Consider the following 20,583-nt stretch of genomic DNA (forward strand, 5'->3'; position numbering starts at 1 on the left):
TGAGCATAGGCTTTCGTGAGCTACCGCTCACTTCATCGGATGCACGAAAGCTTATGCTCTCTAAGGTGCCGCAAGTCCTCCTTTTCTTTGTTGCGGATACAGACTAACACGACTGCTACTCCGAAACCAGTGATTGTAGAGTTTAGCCCCCATTTAGCAAACTTTCGGTTTTTTTGCTTGTTTGTTTGCTTGCTTGCTTTTAACTATAGAATTCTGTTAAAATCCTTTTTTCTGAAGTTTGGAAATATGTAGGCCTAAATTTTCAAAAGTGACTATTGATTTTAGGTGCTTCAGTTTTGGGTACCCAAGCTGAGACCCCTTAAAAGTGCCCACTTTTCACTGAGTCGGAGTCTCTAGTTAGGCAGCCAAAATCAATAGTCACTTTTAAAAATTAGACCGGATACTTTCATTCTATCTTAGCAAAGTTTTATTTATCTGGGCATGTATTCACAAGTGTGAATGAAACATTGCCAAGAAAATCCAGCCTTCCCAGGTTAAAAACACAGCCAGTGCAGAGGAAAATTACTGAAATGGGAAACTGCGAAGCAATCAAAAGAAAATTGCAATTATTACTAATGCTTATGCTTTTAAAAAATAAGATTTTGAGTTACGACATGAAAAAACCGTGGCTTATAAGAAGAAAATAAATTAAATAAACAGTCACTTTCTTGCAAGTGTTTCCTAAGCAGAATTAAATAGGAAGTATCTTGTTAAAAGGTTTTTATTGTTCCAATATAACAGATTATTCAAGTTTATCAAGTACTATAAATTCAGGACTGTTCTGCTGGCATGAAAGATATATGTGAAAGGAACATTTTTCTCTGCACTTGGCCAAAACATAAGTAATAATTCAATGGGGTATTTATAAGTACTGAGCACTGAGAGTTTGGGAAAACAACTCTTCTATATACACACCTTGCATTTAAAGAAACTAAAGTGAGAACCTATCCAACTCTTAACAACAAATCATATATACTGATGATTTTTGCACATTAGGAGCAGGAAATTTGATGTCCAGAGAAGTGAAATACACTGTCATTGTTAATGATGGGAATATATAGAGAAAACCAAATTCTGCTCTCAGTTACTGTAGTCACAATAGAGACGTATCCGTCAGTAAGGTTGAATCTAGCAGAATTTAGTTCGGAATCTACAAGAATAAAAGATCTAGGTTTTGATTCCCATTTCCCCATTCACACTAATATTATGGGCCTTATTCTGAGTCAATTTACATTTATGAATGATTCCATTATGTTAATGGAGTTTCACTGGTGTAAATGAGGTCAAAATGAAGCGCCATTACTTTAGTGCTCATGGCTGCCATCCAGACAAATCCATCCATTGATCAGACACAGCATTAGCAGGGGCAGTGTATGCTTCCTTCATGCTGCTGTACCAATGTGGCTCAGCCCTGTTCCAGAGGAACCACCGTGGGAGGTCATATGATAGCTGTCTCCCTGCCCATTCCAGCCTCTACTGAAATTGCGAAGAAGGGCAACAAAGGGGACAGCTGCAGTTGTGCTTTTGTGATGTGGACAGTTTTCTTCTGCAGTTGGACTCAGGCTGTCATCTCATTCCAGAGAGGCCTAATTTTTAAGAGAGTGAAGCTGGGATTTTCAAAGGAGTCTAAGGGAGTTATGTGCCAACTCTTGTTGCCTCTCAGTGATTTCTATGGAGAAGGCTGCTAGCTCTTTGCAGGTGGAACTGCTGGGTTCTGAAGTTAAGGGCAAGTATTCTGTGCTCACGTGGTTTGGAGTACTGCAGTGGGGAAATCTTAGCAGTTTGTGTGGCAGAGAAGTAGGGAGTTCATGATTATTTTCCCATGGCTGAGGGTTATAAGAATTTCTTGTTCCTGACACTATCTGCAAAGAATGTCATATAAATCAAAGAATGTCATATAAATTATGGGCCAGACTCTCAGCTGGGAATTGGTGAAACTTCATAGAAATCAATGGGGTTATGCTGATCTACACCAGATGAGGATCTGGCCCCATGTATTTCTGTGAAATAATTAGAGTTTGGAAGGTTATCTGGGGATACAGGTCTTGTTTGTGAGGATGCACCCAGGTTGAAGAGCTTCATCTGATAACGTTGCTCGTGTAGGTTTACTGGCCATGCCTTCAGGGAAAGTAGGAAAGAAATGAGTGAAAAGGAGATATAATAAGAAACTACATGACATTCTAGTGCTGAGTAGAAATGAAGAGAAGAGCTTGCACTTCACAAATTGATCTAAAGAGCAGAAGAACATAATCTATGATTCTCTTAATGAAGCAGTTCTCCTTAAAACAGTTGCCTTTAAAATATTATTTTAACGAAGATAAACAAATGTTGACAGTACAAGTTGTTTTCTTACCTATACAAGACAAAAAAAAATACAGAAGAGTCAAAGCACTATAAGACATAGACCAGAGCAAATAAGATCAGCATCCTGATATAAAATCATACAAGAGTCAGTGATTTGTTTTTAAACAGTTTATCCCACTTGCTACCTAATTCCTCAAATTGTTAGGTTTCTAACCTAATACAGACTTGTTTGATTTTGAGGAAATTTAATGCAAGAACTGTCTTGAGGGCTATGTCCCAAATTCCTATAACTATGATATTATCCAGAATGTTATCTGCTCCAATTAAACTAAGCTGTCCTTGTGACTGCGGACTAGAGCTCTGTGCAGAAAGGGAATTCCATTTCATGGAGAATTTTGATATTTTGAAATTCAGTTTTATTCCTGTTTGGGAATGAAACCCCCAAATTTCTGTTCTGGAACTGGGAGCCCTGGAAACTCTAAGAGCCCAGGCTGCTGAGAAGCTGGGAGCCTGGGAGCCCTGGCTAAATTGGGACCCTTGGAGCTTGGTTCTCAGGGCTTCTAGGCTCCCAGCTCTTTGACAGCAAGTTTGGTGAGTTGTGGAGAAGCTATGAGCTTGGGGAGCCCCCACCGAGCAGGGAGTCTCAGAGCTTGTGAGGCACAGCTCCCACAGCTTTCAGGCTCCTGTTTCCCCATCGGCCAGCCAGGAAGCCTGGGGAGCCCCGTTCCACAGTAGCCACGTAAGCTGCAAAGGAACCAAGGAGCTGGGAGCTTAGGTGCTTGGAATCCAGGGCTTCCAGGCTCTTGGCTCCCCATCAGACTGCCAAGTGGGTGTTGAAAAACCAGTCCGGCGAGCCAAGGAACTAGGCAGGTTCAAACTATCTCCACTCAATGTTCCAATTTCAATTAACTGGTGTTCCGAATGGAAAAACATTCCAACAGAGAACTTCTGACCAGCTCTGCTGCAGACAACAAATGCATTTCCTAACTAAGGAAATCCATGTCTCCACTCCAGATTTGGTTGGCAAGAATACAAGAATGAACAGAAATGTGATATTGTTTGTGTAACCCTTCTGCCAAGTGCAGTTGACAGCGACAAGGGCCGAGTTCAATATCTAAGAGTTCTTTTAACAATACAGCACAGACACAGCTCAAGCCCCCACCCAGTAACCTGGGAAAATTACACAACACTCCAGGTATCTCTAAGAGACAATACTTCCCCTCTCATAAGCACTGAGTCTGAGTATAGAGAAGAAAACTTTTAATAAAAAAGGGGGAAAGAACCTGGCATTAATTTGGGGGAAATGCCACAAGCATGATTCGCAAGCATGTCCCACATGCCGGTCTAAGACTTAACACTTAGACCGGGCTTTCAGTTGTTTCAGCTCTGGTGGATCCATAACAAAACAAAAGACTCCCAGTTGAGTCTAATCAGCTCTTTATTAAACAGTGGCGAGGGAAAGGGTCAAATGATGTCTAGGACTGTTTGGGCAGAGACCACACCACCAGGTACAAGCACCTGTCCCGACCCACTCTTCTCTCCACTTACCTCTTGCTTAGAGAGTGCAGTTCAGTTGAGAGTGACCGTCCTCAATCAGGGCATGCCAGGCATAGTTCTGCTGTCCCCACTCACACAACAAGGACAAACAATCTTTCATCACCCTGGCACCCAACATCAAAGTGACTTGCAATCCGACACCAGCCAAAAATGATCATTTGGGCAAAAAAGCTCCATCATGCTGTGCACCTAGGCAGAGTAAGTGTGTCTGTGCAAACAAAGTCAGTTCCTGAAGTCTTTTCCCCAGCTCATCACCAGATGTCAAGGAAGAGCTCATTCAGCTCCTGCTTACATCTGCAGATGTCTGTGCAAAACACAACATCTGGCAAGCCAGAGTCCTACTCCACTAATCTTGTCCAGTTTTATTTTATTTTAAACTGCTTAATTCTTGGAGCAGCTGTTCCAGTTGGAAGCTTTGTGGACCATTGCTTTGCATTCTGAAATCAGGGTTGCACCTTGTACTGTACTGTCAGTAATTAGTGAGGTCTGAGAACAGGCAGTATGCAATATATCATCGCCCTGGGAGGAGAAGTAGAATCCCTGAGGCAACACTGAATAGCTGGATCAGCAGTGGAGAAGAATCAGGAGGTCTGTGCTTGGGTGCTAACCAAGGGCCGGCATATCCCATCCTTTTCAAATGCCTTTCCAATCTATTATAATCTGGTTCTTTTCAAAGAGAGAAGGATTGGATAAATTGTGCTGCCCTTTTAGTATTAGAAGTCTGCTTGGTTTTACCTAATTGAGAATCTTCTCCTTTTATGATGTACCTATAACTAATAAGTACAGGGGCTTATTATATTGCTAGAAGCAAACTATTGTATTTACAGGCAAGGAATTTTTGAAGATGACTTGTCACTTTATTGATGTGTTCTGGCTATCGGCAGCACTATTCCATCACAGTCACATTTCAGCCCAAACTAAATCACTTGTATGTATAAACCTGTAGAATGCTGCAAATAGTTAGGGTTTGTTTGTTTCTTAATGTGCTGGAGATGAACACAGGGAACTTTCATTAACTGTAATGGGAATTTTGTATCCAAGTTATTGGGCTCCATACATGAATAAATGAATAATTCTATAGCCTGGGATAAACAGGGGGTCAGACTAGAAGATCTAGTGAGTCTCTTCTGGGCTTAAAACCTATGAAACTAGGTGCCCGACACCACAAGGAGCCTGTTAGTGAGTGAACAGACTTTTTTTTCTTGTGTTCAAGGATTTCACCTTTCCCCTCTTGCTTTCTGGAGTTGGTGCAGGGAATACCCTTTCTTTCTGAATGTTGTGTTAGTAAATGTTGTTCTCATGGAAGATACCAAATAGAACTGAAGAGCAAAGTCCTTATTTTATCCACAGAATGGTGCCGTATGAACCATGAAAGATTGGCATCTTCCTGCCAGGATACCTCCCATTTATCTGGGGGGTCATCCCTAGCGAGAAGAAGGGGATTTACTCCCCTGGCTTACTCAGCCCTAGACCTTGCTTTCTGTAATTGGGGGTGGAGGAGAGAAAGAGATTTATGTAGGTGAGGTGGATGGGCGAGTGCATAGAGCACTGTACTGCAGGAGACCTGGGTTCTAAATTCCTGGCTCTGCCACTGGCCTGCCAAGTGACTTCCCCCTCTGTGTCCGTTTCCCCATCTGTAAAATGAAGATAATGATACCCACTGAAGAAAAGCACTATACAATAGCTAGGTATAATTGTTACTTCATTTAAATGAGTTCTGGCAGCCCATCTATTATCCTGTTGGGGATAGGATTTGCCACCTTCATCCCTCTCTGGGGAGAAGGGAGACCACACACTCTTACCACTCTTAGACTATCTCTCTGGTCTGTAGTCCCCCTGTTTCCCAACCATGTTAACCCAACAGATCCAACTGGGTTTGACACCTGTAAGACCTTTACCTCCATGAGCCTGTGACAGCGGCTGATTAAAATGATTCAAAACCAACTTCTTCAAAACAAAGCATGATTTGTTCACACAGATGTATGTAACATACAGAGCAAAGGCCTGTACGCATGGGACTTACCTACACCAAAATCTTTCCTTGCATGTTTTTGTATGTTCCCTTGACCCCAATTATCTCCATGCTTGCTACAGTTTGTGTCTCTCACTGTCACTGTGTCTTTGTCAATCTCGTCCCACCAAGGCAGCTGCTGACAACCCACTACAGCCTTCTTCTTCTTCCCTAAGCCGGCATCTCTAAGGCTTTAGTATCCCCTTTGATCTTAGGCTGATGTCTGGGAAAAGTAAACTTGGCCAGCCTGGTTGAAGCCTAGCAGAGACATTCCCCAGTTCATAGCTTGCCCTACTGTTCCCTAAGGAGACTTATCTGTCATTGTTTCATTTCATGTTTGCTTCCCCCACATCAGCCTCCTCTGATTTAATACTGTTCTATCATATCATCTATCAGGCAGGAAAGTATCATACAGGTAAACTAACGTTATAAAAAATACACAGAACTCCCTCATTCTCCACACTAGAAAACACCAACAAAATGAGATAAAATATCCCCAGTCCTCTGTGGGTGACAGAGGGGATAACTCAGTTTCTACACATGTCCAGGCCTGCCCAGGGGTCCATGCTATATATCTAGCTAGGTCTCTATAAAGCCACCCATCCCTGTAGCATCTGACTGCCTTCTGTTACATATACAAGAAAACAAAGAGCTAGGCTTGTTCCAAAGAGAAAGAGTCTTTTAAAAGAAATTGTGTTGCGCACATCAGAAAGTCATATGATCATGTTCTGACAGAAGAAAACACAAGAAATTAAAGCTATGGGACAATCCTAGCCTGAGTTTTGACAGTCTCAATAAAGGATCACTGGGTTCTAGTCAATACTCTATACCCACAGAACAAGGATAAAGAGCAATGGCCCAGAGCTAACACCAAATTGCAGGCTGACAACCTGGTGTCCATTTGCTGATACCTGAACACCTAATTGCAAATAACAATGCTGGACCAAAAGAAATGGTGTTTATAATGTTCACCAGTACCTCTACCTGTACAAACTTATCTACCTCTGCATGTACACATAAAATGAACTGAAAATCTAATTAGCATATTTCCTATGCATCTATTTATAGATGCCTTTTAAAATGTAAATAAAAGGTTACCAGGGCTCTGAGAAATTTTCATGCCAGAACTGTTTGCAGCAAGAACCCTGTGGGATTTTTTGAATAGTCGTGAAACAAACACAAGGCAAATGCTTCAGCTTGCAAATAGGGGAAGCCTTCCCCCATATCAATATTGTTTTGGTGCCATTGTTTGTGTGTTTTTCAGTGAGGCATTTTGCCCTCAGTTATATTCCTCTAGGCAAAGAATACACTGTTTGCTTTTCCATCTCATGAAGAATTTATCCTCTGTACTTAAGATCTTATGTACAACAACTGAATTATTTATTTCCACTGTACGGCTTTGAACAGTACTCACGAGCAATTTGTCAAAGACATTACTCACCATCATTTAGGCTTAGTGTTTCTTTGTCTTTTGGTCAGTATAGGAGTCAAGAGAGAAAAACGGAAGTTACAGGACCAGTTCCACAGGGGATTGCACCCATACAAGAGAGCAAAGAACTGAACACTATGTTAAGAATCTTTATATATATATTTTTAAAGCCCAAAAACCAGTGGGCCAAAGTCATTTTTATTCTAATACCATAGATGAATTTAGGCTACTAGTAGTGAGAGGCATATCTTTTAATGTTTGCCTCCTGGACTGTCATCTAAGTGTAGGAAAAATTCTTGAATTAAATAGGAAAACATAGCTGCTTATGCATTGCTCCTTCGAGGCCTATAAAACCATGTAAAATATCAGGAAGTGTTCATTATTATTCAAGATACACAATCATTGCTAAACATCATATGAAACAATTGGTTTAGTATTTTCCATCCATTACAGAATAACTGTTATACAATAGAAGGGTTTGCCACAAGAAAATACAGGGCAATGGTATGAAAAATGCAAGCCAAAGCTTTTATTTATTTTTTTTGTTTTTATTCATGGGCCAAAATCATATCTTTATATCACAGTATATAAATGATGTGTGATTTATTGCTTGATAGCATGTTACTTTCTGATCAAATGCTACTTGGTAGTATCTTATTAGGGTAAGGGGTTGCAGGACGTTAGGAACCAAGTTAGAGATGGTCTTTAAAATACAGGATGAGTAGTCTCTCCATGCAGTAACAATGGATATATTTTCGAGTCTACTGTTTATAATAATATCAAGTTGGGCTCATCAAATATTTTCTGCCAAAACAGTTTTTTGACAGGAAGATTGGGTTTTTGATTAAATGAACTTTTAGGGGGAAAGTGTCTGCTTTCTCTGACTTGTTTTTTAATGAAAAAACTGTACTCCACTAAAAGGAAGTTTTCAGTTCTTGGCTGAAAACTGAAGTACTTAGCTGAAACCGAAAGGCATGCAAACTGCAGCTCCCTTGAGGCTCTGAAGCAGCATAGCTTTTTTGACAAAATATTTTGATTTGAGTTTTCATCAAAAAGTCAAAGTATCCCATGAAAATAAATCCCATTTTCTGACCAGCTCTAATATAAAGTACTTTGTACAGTGTCCGAAAGATTTTCTTTTTTAAAGGCTGCAGAAGGCTTGCTGTCTTCAAGAAGGGGCCTGAAGAAAAGGAAGAGGGAAATAAATACTTGAATCTGCAGTTATTTTCTTAGTCTTCCTAATTCGGCTCTTTCTGGACTGTACTGACTGTTTCTTAGAAAAAATACTCTGCTTCCGTGAATGCAGTACTCTAGTGGGTAGCCCAAAATTAGGTAGATCAGAGAGAGGGAATTTTGAAAGGTGTCTTTTTTTAAAAGGAATTTTTTTCTGAAATTGATGCTTTGTTTAATTGAACATACAGGAGAGCTACAGTCTGTAGGGTGGGTTGGATTGTTTTCTGAAGCAATTTGCCCATCCTTACTTTGAATATATGGTGATATATTTATATATCTTGAAGGACCTTCCATCCTTTTTTTTTGGACAAACTGTCTGATAACAACACCAAGAGCAGCTGATGAGCATACACAGGGTGTCTGCATGTCTAATTCCTTCCTGACAAATTAGCCACTTGTAATTTCCTTTGGGTTTAGCAGGTGGGGATTCAATTGAATCTACCCATACCAAGATTGAAATTGTAATTTTCACTAAAGTGAGAATTTTATGGGAAAAAGGTCAGAAATACTGCACCAAATGAACAGGCAAAGCCCAGAACTCATCAAATTAGGTTTTGAGTGTGAACATGCTCACATTACTGGCTAGGAGAATGAGATTTGAATTAAAATTAGTTACTTCCAGTTTGCCTAAAATCCATGCCATGCATAATCCATGGCAATAGCATTAGAAACTTCTTTAATTCCTCATTCAAGTACATTTCTCTCTAGAGGAAACAAACCTAGAAATTGGTGTACTTCAGCTCCTAATTAAATTACCCACAGAGGCAGGATTTTCATTCTGACTTTACCATGCCCAGATAGTTGTCCAGCTGGTCTTACTATAAGTGGACACAGTACGTGTTAATACATGAAAGGACTTGATCTTTTTCTGTTGACTCATTCACTTCTCTTCAGTGTGTTATACAGCACCAGGGAGGGTCAATGGCAAAGCTCCCACTGACTTCAACAGAGCCAGGATTTCATCCTGATACTTTAAGATGGGATGTTTGAACTGGCAATACATTTTCTCTCTGTCATTTAGACACTTCACCTATGTACTGTTTTGAATTCCTATGGTCTGGCTTTTGGTGCAAAATTGCTGGCAGTAGCCCATGTAGTTCTCACAGTCATGAAAAGCGTCTTTCACAATTAAATAAAAAAACATAGAGAACCAAAAAAGTGCCGCCGTGGCTAAACAACAAAGTAAAAGAAGCAGTGAGAGACAAAAAGGCATCCTTTAAAAAATGGAAGTTAAATCCTAGTGAGGAAAATAGAAAGGAGCATAAACTCTGGCAAATGAGCTGTAAAAATATAATTAGGAAGGGCAAAAAAGAATTTGAAGAACAGCTAGCCAAAGACTCAAAATGTAATAGCAAAAAATTGTTTAAGTACATCAGAGGCAGGAAGCCTGCTAAACAACTAGTGGGGCCACTGGACGATCGAGATGCTAAAGGAGCACTCAAGGATGATAAGGCCATTGCAGAGACACTAAATGAATTCTTTGCATCGTCTTCCCAGCTGAGAATGTGAGGGAAATTCCCACACCTGAGCCATTCTTTTGGGGTGACAAATCTGAGGAACTGTCCCAGATTGAGGTGTCATTAGAGGAGGTTTTGGAAAAAATTGATAAACTAAATGTCAGGTTTCAGAGGAACAGCCGTGTTAGTCTGTATTCGCAAAAAGAAAAGGAGTACTTGTGGCACCTTAGAGACTAACCAATTTATTTGAGCATGAGCTTTCGTGAGCCACAGCTCACTTCATCAGATGTGTACCGTGGAAACTGCAGCAGACTTTATATACACACAGAGAAGTCACCAGGACCAGATGGTATTCACCCAAGAGTTCTGAAGGAACTCAAATGTGAAATTGCAGTGTATTGTGTAAATCAGCTTCTGTACCCAATGACAGGAGGATAGATAATGTGATGCCAATTTTAAAAAGGGCTCTGGAGGTGATCCCGGCAATTACAGCTCTGTAAGCTTGACTTCAGTACCGGGCAAACTGGTTGAAACTATAGTAAAGAACAAAATTGTCAGACACATAGATGAACATAATTTGTTGGGGAAGTGTCAACATGGTTTTTGTAAGGGCAAATCATGCCTCACCAATCTATTAGAATTCTTTGAGGGGGTCAACAAGCATGTGGACAAGGGAGATGCAGTGGATATAGTGTACTTAGATTTTCAGAAAGCCTTTGACAAGGTCCCTCACCAAAGGCTCTTAAGCAAAGTAAGTGGTCATGGGATAAGAGGGAAGGTCCTCTCATGGATTGGTAACTGGTTAAAAGATTGGAAACAAAGGGTAGGAATAAATGGTCAGCTTTCAGAATGGAGAGAGGTAAATAGTGGTGTCCCTCAGGGGTTTGTACGGGGACCAGTGCTATTCAACATATTCATAAATGATCTAGAAAAAGTGGCAAACAGTGAGGTGGCAAAATTTTCAGAGGTTACAAAACTACTGAAGATAGTAAAGTCCCAAGCAGACTGTGAAGAGCTACAAAAGGATCTCACAAACCTCCTGGGTGAGTGGGTAACAAAATGGCAGATGAAATTCAATGATAAATGCAAAGTAATGCACAGTGGAAAGCATAATCCCAACTATACATATAAAATGATGGGGTCTAAATTAGCCGCCACAACTCAAGAAAGAGATTTTGGAGTCATTGTGGATAGTTCTCTGAAAACATCCACTCAACGTGCAGCGGCAGTTCAAAAAGCGAACAAAATGTTGGGAATCATTAAGAAAGATAGATAATAGGACAGAAAATATCATATTGCCTCTATATAAATCCATGGTACGCCCACATCTTGAATACTGCAGATGTGGATGCAGTCACCCCATCTCAAAAAAGATGTATTGAAATTGGAAAAGGTTCAGAAAAGGGCAACAAAAATGATTAGGGGTGTGGAACGGCTGCCATCTGAGGAGAGATTAATAAGACTGGGACTTTTCAGCTTGGAAAAGAGATGACTAAGGGGGGTTATGATAGGTCTATAAAATCATGACTGGTGTGGAGAAAGTAAATGAAGTGTTATTTACTCCTTTTCATAACACAAGAATTAGGGGTCACAAAATGAAATTAATAGGAAACAGGTTTAAACCAAATAAAAGGAAGTATTTCTTCACACAACGCACAGTCAACCTGTGGAACTCCTTGCCAGAGCATTTTGTGAAGACCAAGACTATAACAGGGTTCAAAAAAGAACTAGATAAATTCATGAAGGATAGGTCCATCAATGGCTATTAGCCAGGATGGGCAGGGATGGTGTCCTTAGCCTCTGTTTGCCAGAAGCTGGGAATGGACAACAGTGGATGGATCATTTGATGATTACCTGTTCTGTTCATTCCCTCTGAGGCACCTGGCTTTGGCCACTGTCAGAAGACAGGATACTGGGCTAGACCCAGTGTGGCCATTCTTATCTTCTTATGTAAAAATTAGGTTGAATTTTTAGCTTGAATCTACCTCTCCTCTTAAAGAAAAACTCCCCTTATGGACATTTCCTGGTTCTGCCACTGATGTGCTGTGTGACTTTGAGCACTTTACCGATCTGGACCTCTGTTTCCCCTCCCACCCTTTGTCTTCCTTGTCTATTTAGATGTAAATTCTTCAGACTTGGGTCTGTCTCTTACTGTCTCTTACTCTTACTTTTTGTACACTGCTTAGCACAATGAGCTCTCCCTTTCAGGTGGGGCTTCTGGGCACCACTCTAATACAAACAACAATAATAATAATGCCCAACAGTTGTAATACAAATATCTCAAAGCACTGTAAAAGGTGGGTAAATGTCCTTGTCCCCATTTGGGGGGAACTGAGGCACAAAGACATGGCATGACTTGCCCATGGTGACCCAGAGACTGAAGTAGGTGTAACCCTTCTGCTAGGCTGAGTTGATAGCAGCAAGAGCCAGGTTCAGTACACAGGGGTTCCCTCTCAACAAAGAAAATGCAAAACTGGCTCGAGCCCTCACCCAGTGACCTGGGAAAATCTTACACACACCCCTGGGCGCCTCAAAGAGGCAATACTTCCCCTCTCGCAAGCACAGAGTCTCGGTGTAGCAGAAAATCTTTAATAACATGAGGTAAACGACATCAGCATTAAATTGGGAAAACACCACAACTAGGGTTCACCAACCAAACCATGAGCAAAGAGCCACCCCAGCAGATTGGGCCATATCCTTTCCCTCTGGTTCTTGAGTCCAACAACCAAAACATCCCGAGTCCAGCAACCCAAAGATCACCAAAAGTCCCAAAAGTCCCCGGAGTTCAAAAGTTCATCTGCAGAGTGTTACTCCCCAGTCTGGGTGAAAGTAAGTAAGTGTGTGTGTGTAAGAGGTAAGGGGCACCTTACATGATCCAAAGTGGACTGCCCCGCCGCTCCATAGGGCTTCGCTCCGCTCCACTCCACCACACCAGCTGTCCCGCAAGCCGCTCCACCCCACCCGCCATCCCACAAACTGCTCCACCCCACTCACTGCCCAGCAATATATCTTCAGGCTCCCCACTACTTAACACAGTGCTCAGTAATTTTAGCTCTTTCAGCTTGTAGTAGTGGGAGCCTCAGTGCTGGTACACCATAAGCCCAAAACGAATTCAGCTCAGTACCTGTAGCTAGGCTCCTAATAGACCCAAAATTAGCTCTGATATTCCACAGGGAGGGAAATAGAGAGATGCAGTTGATGTTTCAAGCCCTCACAAAAGACCCACACCACCATGTACTAATACCTGTCCCCAGCCTCTCTCAATTCACTGTGTTTTGGAACCCATGTCCCCTGCCTAGTAAGCGCTACTGCGTTGCTGGCGAGTCCCTCCATCATAACAAAAGGCCAAGTACAGTTCCACTGTCCTTGATTCACATAATCAGGATAATAACAATTTATTCTTCCTGTCCCAATAACAGAGACACTGGGGCTCCCACAGCAGCCAAAGTGACCATTGGGCAGCTATGGGCTCATGCTAGGCAGGGTGGGTGTGCCTCTGCAAATGAGATCAGCCCCTGAAGTTCTTTTCCACAACTTGACACAACTCACCACCAGATGTCAGGGTGGAGCTCATCCTGACTCTGCTTACATAGGAATAGTACCAAGCACCAGCCCATGCTGCTTACATACTATTTTGAGGAAAGTTCATCTCAGACATTTCATGTGGTAACTAATAATAGCTGAGGTGTGTTATGTCCAGCGTACCAGGTATATTAGACGACACTCCGATGGATAAAATAGAAAAAGGGGTGTTTATTAACATTTTACAAGTTGCCTCATTCTGCATTCTGTTTTGCTTTGTTGGCCTGTTTTCATGCTGACTCATTAAAATATTTGTGTTTTCCAGAATGCCAAAGCCAGCTATGACTTCAGCAGTAACGATCCCTACCCATATCCCCGCTACACAGATGACTGGTTTAACAGGTAATAGAGCTCAGTCAGCTGTCACTTCAGGTATTAGGAAATCATAAGGCTCTGCTGATAGTTTCAGTGTCTGTCTCACCACTAAACTATGTGGTTTTCAGCACAGAATCTGCTGTGTTGCTATCGTCTGAAGATTAGATATTGTAGTTTTCACACTGATTTTTTTATCTAGTGTGTTCTACTGGGAACCTCTTCTATCACTCTGATCAGCCGAGTTATGGTATTTAAAGTGTTTGCTACTCCAGAAAGATGAAGGCATGCCTGAAATGTTTGTGTAGGTGATAACTGTATATAATTTTCTGACTGCTAACTGAAGAAGTCATGATACCTAGGTTTGAATTTATGCTTCATAGCAATTTTGTATTGTTCTCCTTCCTCCATCATCATGTCTCACCCACAGCCTTCATATTATTTTAAAGGGAGCAATATGGAGGCTGGGATCCTATGAGCAGCGAGGAATCTGTCAGGAAAGGAATTTGAGGAAAAACCTGAAAACACATGTAAAGTTCCCACAGTTTGCCACGGTGCCCCATGACCACAGTCCCTAACCTCAGGCTACTCCCACCATCAAATGATGAATATCTCACTGAACACAGCAGGGAATCAATTAGGGTGACCAGAAAGTAAGTGTGAAAAATCAGGACAGGGTGTGTGGGGTAATTGGCACCTATATAAGAAAAAGCCCCAAATATTGGGAACGTCCCTATAAAATCAGGACATCTGGTCACCCTAGGGACAATATGGTCATTTACCGATGAGCCTCAGGGGTAGGACAGCTGATGGAGCAGCCTGTATTCCCTCTTCGCCTTCTTTGGTGTCACATCCAGGGGAGATATGCGCAAATCTGGCACTGGAATGAATCAGAAGAGGCCTACCACTCTCCCTGCTGCTACCTCCAAGGTGAGCTTTGCCCTTACTATAGCCTCAAAACCTTTAATGGACTTCAAGTTCTCTGCCTAGCAGTGTCACCTCCTGCCTTCGTAAGGGATTTGAAAACCAGCTGAAAATGCATTCCATAAGTAAGCAGCGTCTGTTTTCTTAGGGTAGTCCAATAAAAGTTCCATAACACCTGTATCTTACCTGGAGAAGTGGACAGTGGATCTCACATAAGCTCAAGGATCATCAGCTGTCATGTCTCCTAACTTTGTGCATGAGGAATGATGCCACCTGGAAACAGGGGGGGTCCCTTTCTAATTGCTCCATATTCCTTTGTGGGGTACCAGTCCCCCCAAACCTGTGACAGTCCTACCCCCTACCCCGCTCTCATCAGGCAGGCTGCCAACCTATGGGCCACCAATGCCAATGATTTTGCCAGGTCAGCCCACATCCCTGGGCTGGATGTCTGAGGGAGGAGGGACCTGAGTCACCGTTTTGCCCCACTGCACTGAGATTGGCAATTCCCTCCTTCAGTGCCTGAAGGCTGCTGACAAACTCCACTGCTGCATCCTGAGGATGTCTGAAGGGCTCTTGGCAGATTATGGGTGTAAGGCGCAGGCCCAGGGCCACTTACCCACTCCTCATCATCTCTGTCCACCTCTGAGGCTTGGACCCTCACTATTTTCAACCTCAGACCACAAATCCATCCCTTCCACCTCCTATAGGAGGGGTTCTGGATCCTAACCAGGAAGGACACACTCTTTTGACTCACCACTATCTGCAAAATGAACTATCCCTGCTGAGGTCCCAGCTCCTGCCCAGCTGCTCCTCTCGACCTGTGACTCTCCTCCTGCACCTGCGGCAGGCACATTGGTCTTCGACTGATCTCCAGTCCCACGAAAACTGAGTACATCCTGGCCCCTGCTCTGCCTCTACCCCCAAAGGCCCCGCCTCTGCTCCGCCTCTTCCCTCGAGGTCCTGCACCTGCTCTGCCTCTTTCCTCAAGAGGCTCACTGGCTCACTGTTCTCCCTCAACCCCTTTCCTCATTGCTTAATCCTCTCCACCTCCCTCCCTCCCTCTCCCCCCCCCTCAGCTGGGCTCCCTCTGCTCCAGGGCTGGGACAGGAGCTGCAGCCCTTGACATGGAGCCTACCCACCCATGAGATGCAGGTAGGAGGCAGTGAGTAACCCTTTCCCTGCTGTAACAGAGTCAAATAGGCTCCATGTGACCTCTTCTGGGAACTGGGGAATGCTGGCCAATGAGCACCCCTGTCTCCCAACTGGCCAATGGGTGCCAGAGACTCCTAGGGGGAGGAGCTATGTTTTGTGCTTTGGTGAGTTTGTCCCTCCCTTGCCGCTGGGACAGTCCCCCTTTCACCACTGGCCCCATCAATTTCTCCCACCCAGTGTTGTGGATGGGTGGCATTTGGTAATATTTAGGAGCAGATCCTTAGCTGGTGTAAGAGTCGTACATGGCTAGCTTTTCAAAGAATGGACTATAAGGGTCCAATTTTGCTCCACTTGCAGTCAATGCTAAAGTAAATGACTTCAATGCATGCAAGAAGGAACTGCAAAGTGAAATATTTTTACATAAAGAAAATATTTCTCTGTGAACAATTTAAGTGATTTGTGTAACAGGAAGTGGAGAACTTTTAAAAAACAGTAACCAGGGGGCTTTTGTTATCAGGCAGCTGCATGTGCAAAATGTCATTAGATTTTTCAAAGACTCAGGGAGAGGTGTTCATGCTCAGAGTATTACATTCACCACAGCTGCTTTGCTTGTAAATGCAGATACCTCTTCTAACTCATGCTATTTAAGACAGCAAAAAATCTCTGTCACCTTAATTCTAATAGACAGTGGTCTCTGAAACCATGGCATAGTGAGGAATAGGAATTTGGGAGGGCCCCAGCTTATGGTAGATGAGCAATGACCAGATAGCTTGGCTGGGCCCCTTTTTGGCTCCAGCTTCCTGGGCCCCTTTTCCTATCCCAGCTACCCATTCCCCATCACCTCTTGTGTCATGGTCTGTACCCCACACCACAGAAGCAGCAGCCTCTGCTTCTCTCTGTCACATAGTTGCAGCTGCCTGGCTCTGACTGCTGCCTCCCAGGGTGTACGGTTCCACCGATACAGGCTCTTGCAGGGAATCTGTGTTTCCCAAGTTGTGTGCCTCTTCCCTCCCCATTGGGTAGTGGCAGGAGCAGTTACTGACTGAGTTGGAACAGCTGGGGGAGAGGGAGATGCTCCCAGGGTCAGAGGCTTTCTGTCTCTTTGCCCAGCCCCTGGAGCAATCTGCTGCTGCTCTTACAGGAAAGGGTGTATGTGGGGAGGTGTCACACAAGCTCATATTTGGGTGGGCCTGGGTGTTGATTGGGAGGGTCATGGCCTACCCATGTTACACCCCTGCACTAAGGCCCAGAGGGATGGTGTCTGCGGTGCTGTGTGGCCCAGTGTGTAGGGCACTTGCCAGGGAATTAGGAGGACTTGGGTTCTGCTCCCAGTTCTGTCCCTAACCTACTGCTTGATGCTGATCAAGTCACCTCTCTATTTCCCTTCCTACTCTTTCTTTCCCTATTCAGAAGGTGAGCGCTTCAGGGTCTCTTGCTACGTGTATTATAGAGAGGACCTGTGAAAATATTAGCTTTTTCAATTTGCTGGCACTTCCAGAAAAGTGGATGGGGGAGATTCATTTCACGTCAAACCAAAAATGAAAAGCTTCACAAAATTTGGTGGCTTGAAAAGTAAAAAAATCATTTTAGGTTGAAATAAATTTTGTGTTCGACCAAAAGAAATTCCATTTCGATTTTGAGTCTTTTTCAGCACTTTCAAACAAATTAAATAGATTTGAAGGACATTTTGAAACAAAAGATTGTTGCAAACCAAAAAATCAAAATGTTGAATTACAAAAATGTTGAGACAAAACATTTCAGTTTTTTTGGGTTGGTTTTTTTTTAACATGAACCATTCAGCAAAACTGACACGAATTTGCAAAATGTTTTGGGTTGCCAAATCTGCATTTTTCACCCCAGAAAAGTTTTGACCAAATTTTTTTGTCCAACTCTACTATATAGTGCCCAATATAATGGGGCTCCTTCTAAGCTGGGGCCTTTAAGTCCTACTGTAATATAAATAAATAGTTAGAGACAGCTTATTCCAACTATATGGCCCTATAAATATTAACACTTTATATTCTCCATGTTCCCTCCCCCTCTGCCGGATATTAGTTTGTGAAACATATTAAGTACTTCTGAAGTACTTGTTGGTCAGAGTTACTGTCATAAATATAAAGGGAAGGGTAACCACCTTTCTGTCCACAGTGCTATAAAATCCCTCTTAGCCAGAGGCAAAACCCTTTCACCAGTAAAGGGTTAGGAAGCTAAGATAACCTCACTGGCACCTGATCAAAATGACCAATGAGGAGACAAGATACTTTCAAAGCTGGAGGGGGGGGGGGGCAAAGGGTCTGTCTGTCTGTGTGATGCTTTTGCCGGGAACAGATCAGGAATGCAGCTCAGAACTCCTGTAAAAAGTTAGTAAGTAATCTAGCTAGAAACGCGTTAGATTTCCTTTTGTTTAATGGCTGGTAAAATAGCTGTGCTGGATGGAATGTATATTCCTGTTTTTGTTTCTTTTTGTAACTTAAGGTTTTGCCTAGAGGGATTCTCTATGTTTTGACTCTGATTACCCTGTAAGGTATTTACCTTCCTGATTTTACAGAGGTGATTCTTTTACCTTTTCTTTAATTAAAATTTTTCTTTTAAGAACCTGATTGTTCTTCCATTGTTCTTAAAATCCAAGGGTTTGGGTCTGTGTTCACCTGTACAAATTGGTGAGGATTTTTATCAAGCCTTCCCCAGGAAAGGGGGTGTAGGGCTTGGAGGGATATTTTGTGGGACAACGTCTCCAAGTGGGCTCTTTCCCTGTTCTTTGTTTAACACGCTTGATGGTGGCAGCATTGGGTTCAAGGACAAGGCAAAGTTTGTACCTTGAGGAAGTTTTTAACCTAAGCTGGTAAGAATAAGCTTCGGGGGTCTTTCATGCAGGTCCCCACATCTGTACCCTAGAGTTCATAGTGGGGAAGGAACCTTGACATGGTGGCAAAGCGGTGGAATCATTTTGAGATCATTTTTAGATCATTTTGAGATTTTTTTAGATCATTTTGAGATCATTTTGAACCAGAAGCAGCAGGATTTTAAAAGGTTTTGTAAAAGAGGATTGCAGCTGTAAATTCTATGTCTCTGCCTGGGGGGACAGAGCAGCAGGCATAACAAAGGGATCTTTCTTTTTTGAGCTGGAGTTTTCTCGACCTAAAGGCAGGGTAGTTAACCTTCTGCAGGGAAATTCATAAGTTTTTCACAGACCTGAAGAGGTTTTTTTTAAAGCTAAGAGCAGCTAGAGGGGTTATCTGTCTATTTGCCTGGAGACAAAGGATTTAGTTTTTTTTTTTAAAGGATTTTTCTGTAGGCTGAGAATAGCTATCAGAGAACATAGGTATCACATTACAGCACAGCAAAATTTTAGAAGCCAGTTTTTTTGTGGTTTTCTTTCTAACTCTCTGGTGTAAAGTTAGTTAAAAACAGAGAGGCTATGATGACAGAAACCAAGGCAAAACACAGACTGCAGTTAACCAGAATGGAGGCAGAAAAAGAGGCAGAAAAAGCCCTAGAGGCTGCCCACAGGAGAGCTAGGGAGGCAAAGGACAAAGAAATGGAGGCTGCAAAAGAGGCAGAAAAAATCCAAGAGGCTGTCCACAGGAGAGCTATGGAGGCAAGGGAAAAAGAACTGGAGGAGAAGGAAAAAGAGAGGAAGCATGCACTGGAGATGGAGAAGGCAAAGGCTCAGCAGAATATACCAACAAACCCTAGCAATCCTTCTCCAGGTACCACTTCCCATCCCAGAAAGTTCCTCACCTACAAGGCAGGTGATGATACCGAGGCCTTCTTAGAAAACTTCAAAAGAGCCTGCCTTGGATACAGCATCTCTACAGACCAGTACATGGTAGAGCTGAGGCTGCAGCTCAGTGGACCCTTAGCTGAGGTGGCGGCTGAAATGCCTAAGGAACACATGAACAAGTATGAACTGTTTAAAACCCAGGTGAGAGTCGGAATGGGGCTAACACCCAAGCATTCCCGTTGGCAGTTCAGAGCCCTAAGGTGGAAACCAGACATGTCATTTACCCGACATGCCTACCACATTTGTGAAACATTGGGATGCCTGGATATCAGGAGCAAGTCTTAAATCTCCAGAAGATTTGCCCTTCCTAATGCAAATGGAGCAGTTTTTAGAGGGTGTTCCTGAGGAAATAGAAAGATACATCCTAGATGGGAAGCCCAAAACTGTAATCAAAGCGGGGGAGATTGGAGCAAATGGGTGGAGGTGGCAGAAAAAAACAACTGGTCGCAGTTGGAGCGGATACCAGAAAGGACAACCTCAGACCAAACTCTACTACCGGGGCAGCCCAAGGCCCCAACTACCCCCCAAGGAACCCTCCAGACACCTTATCGTCCCGCCACACCATTCTCCAGCAACCCACCTCGCCCCAATGACCCGTCAGCTGGACGATGTTTTAAATGTAACGAGCTGGGGAATGTAAAGGCCAACTGCCCCAAGAACCCCAACAGATTACAGTTCATTGCACCAGAATCACACCAGAGGTCCTCAGGCCCAGATACCTCCCAGATACCCTCGGAGCGGAGGGAAACTGTGAGTGTGGGTGGGAAGAAGGTCACTGCGTGGAGGGACACTGGAGCACAAGTGTCAGCTATCCATGCTTCCTTAGTGAACCCCAATT

The 20,583-nt window shown here is 43.0% G+C and overlaps 1 protein-coding gene across 1 annotated transcript in view; it reads left to right on the top strand.

The window, feature by feature from the left end:
- Positions 1–20,583, top strand: part of PCSK2 (proprotein convertase subtilisin/kexin type 2) — a 203,363-nt gene that overhangs the window by 134,850 nt on the left and 47,930 nt on the right. Inside the window, exon 6 of the mRNA XM_048842753.2 lies at positions 13,839–13,915. Coding sequence (XP_048698710.2) covers positions 13,839–13,915 — 77 coding nt within the window. The remainder of the gene's footprint in view (positions 1–13,838; positions 13,916–20,583) is intronic.

Source organism: Caretta caretta, chromosome 3 (genome assembly GCF_965140235.1).
Source record: "Caretta caretta isolate rCarCar2 chromosome 3, rCarCar1.hap1, whole genome shotgun sequence".
NCBI lineage: Eukaryota > Metazoa > Chordata > Testudines > Cheloniidae > Caretta > Caretta caretta.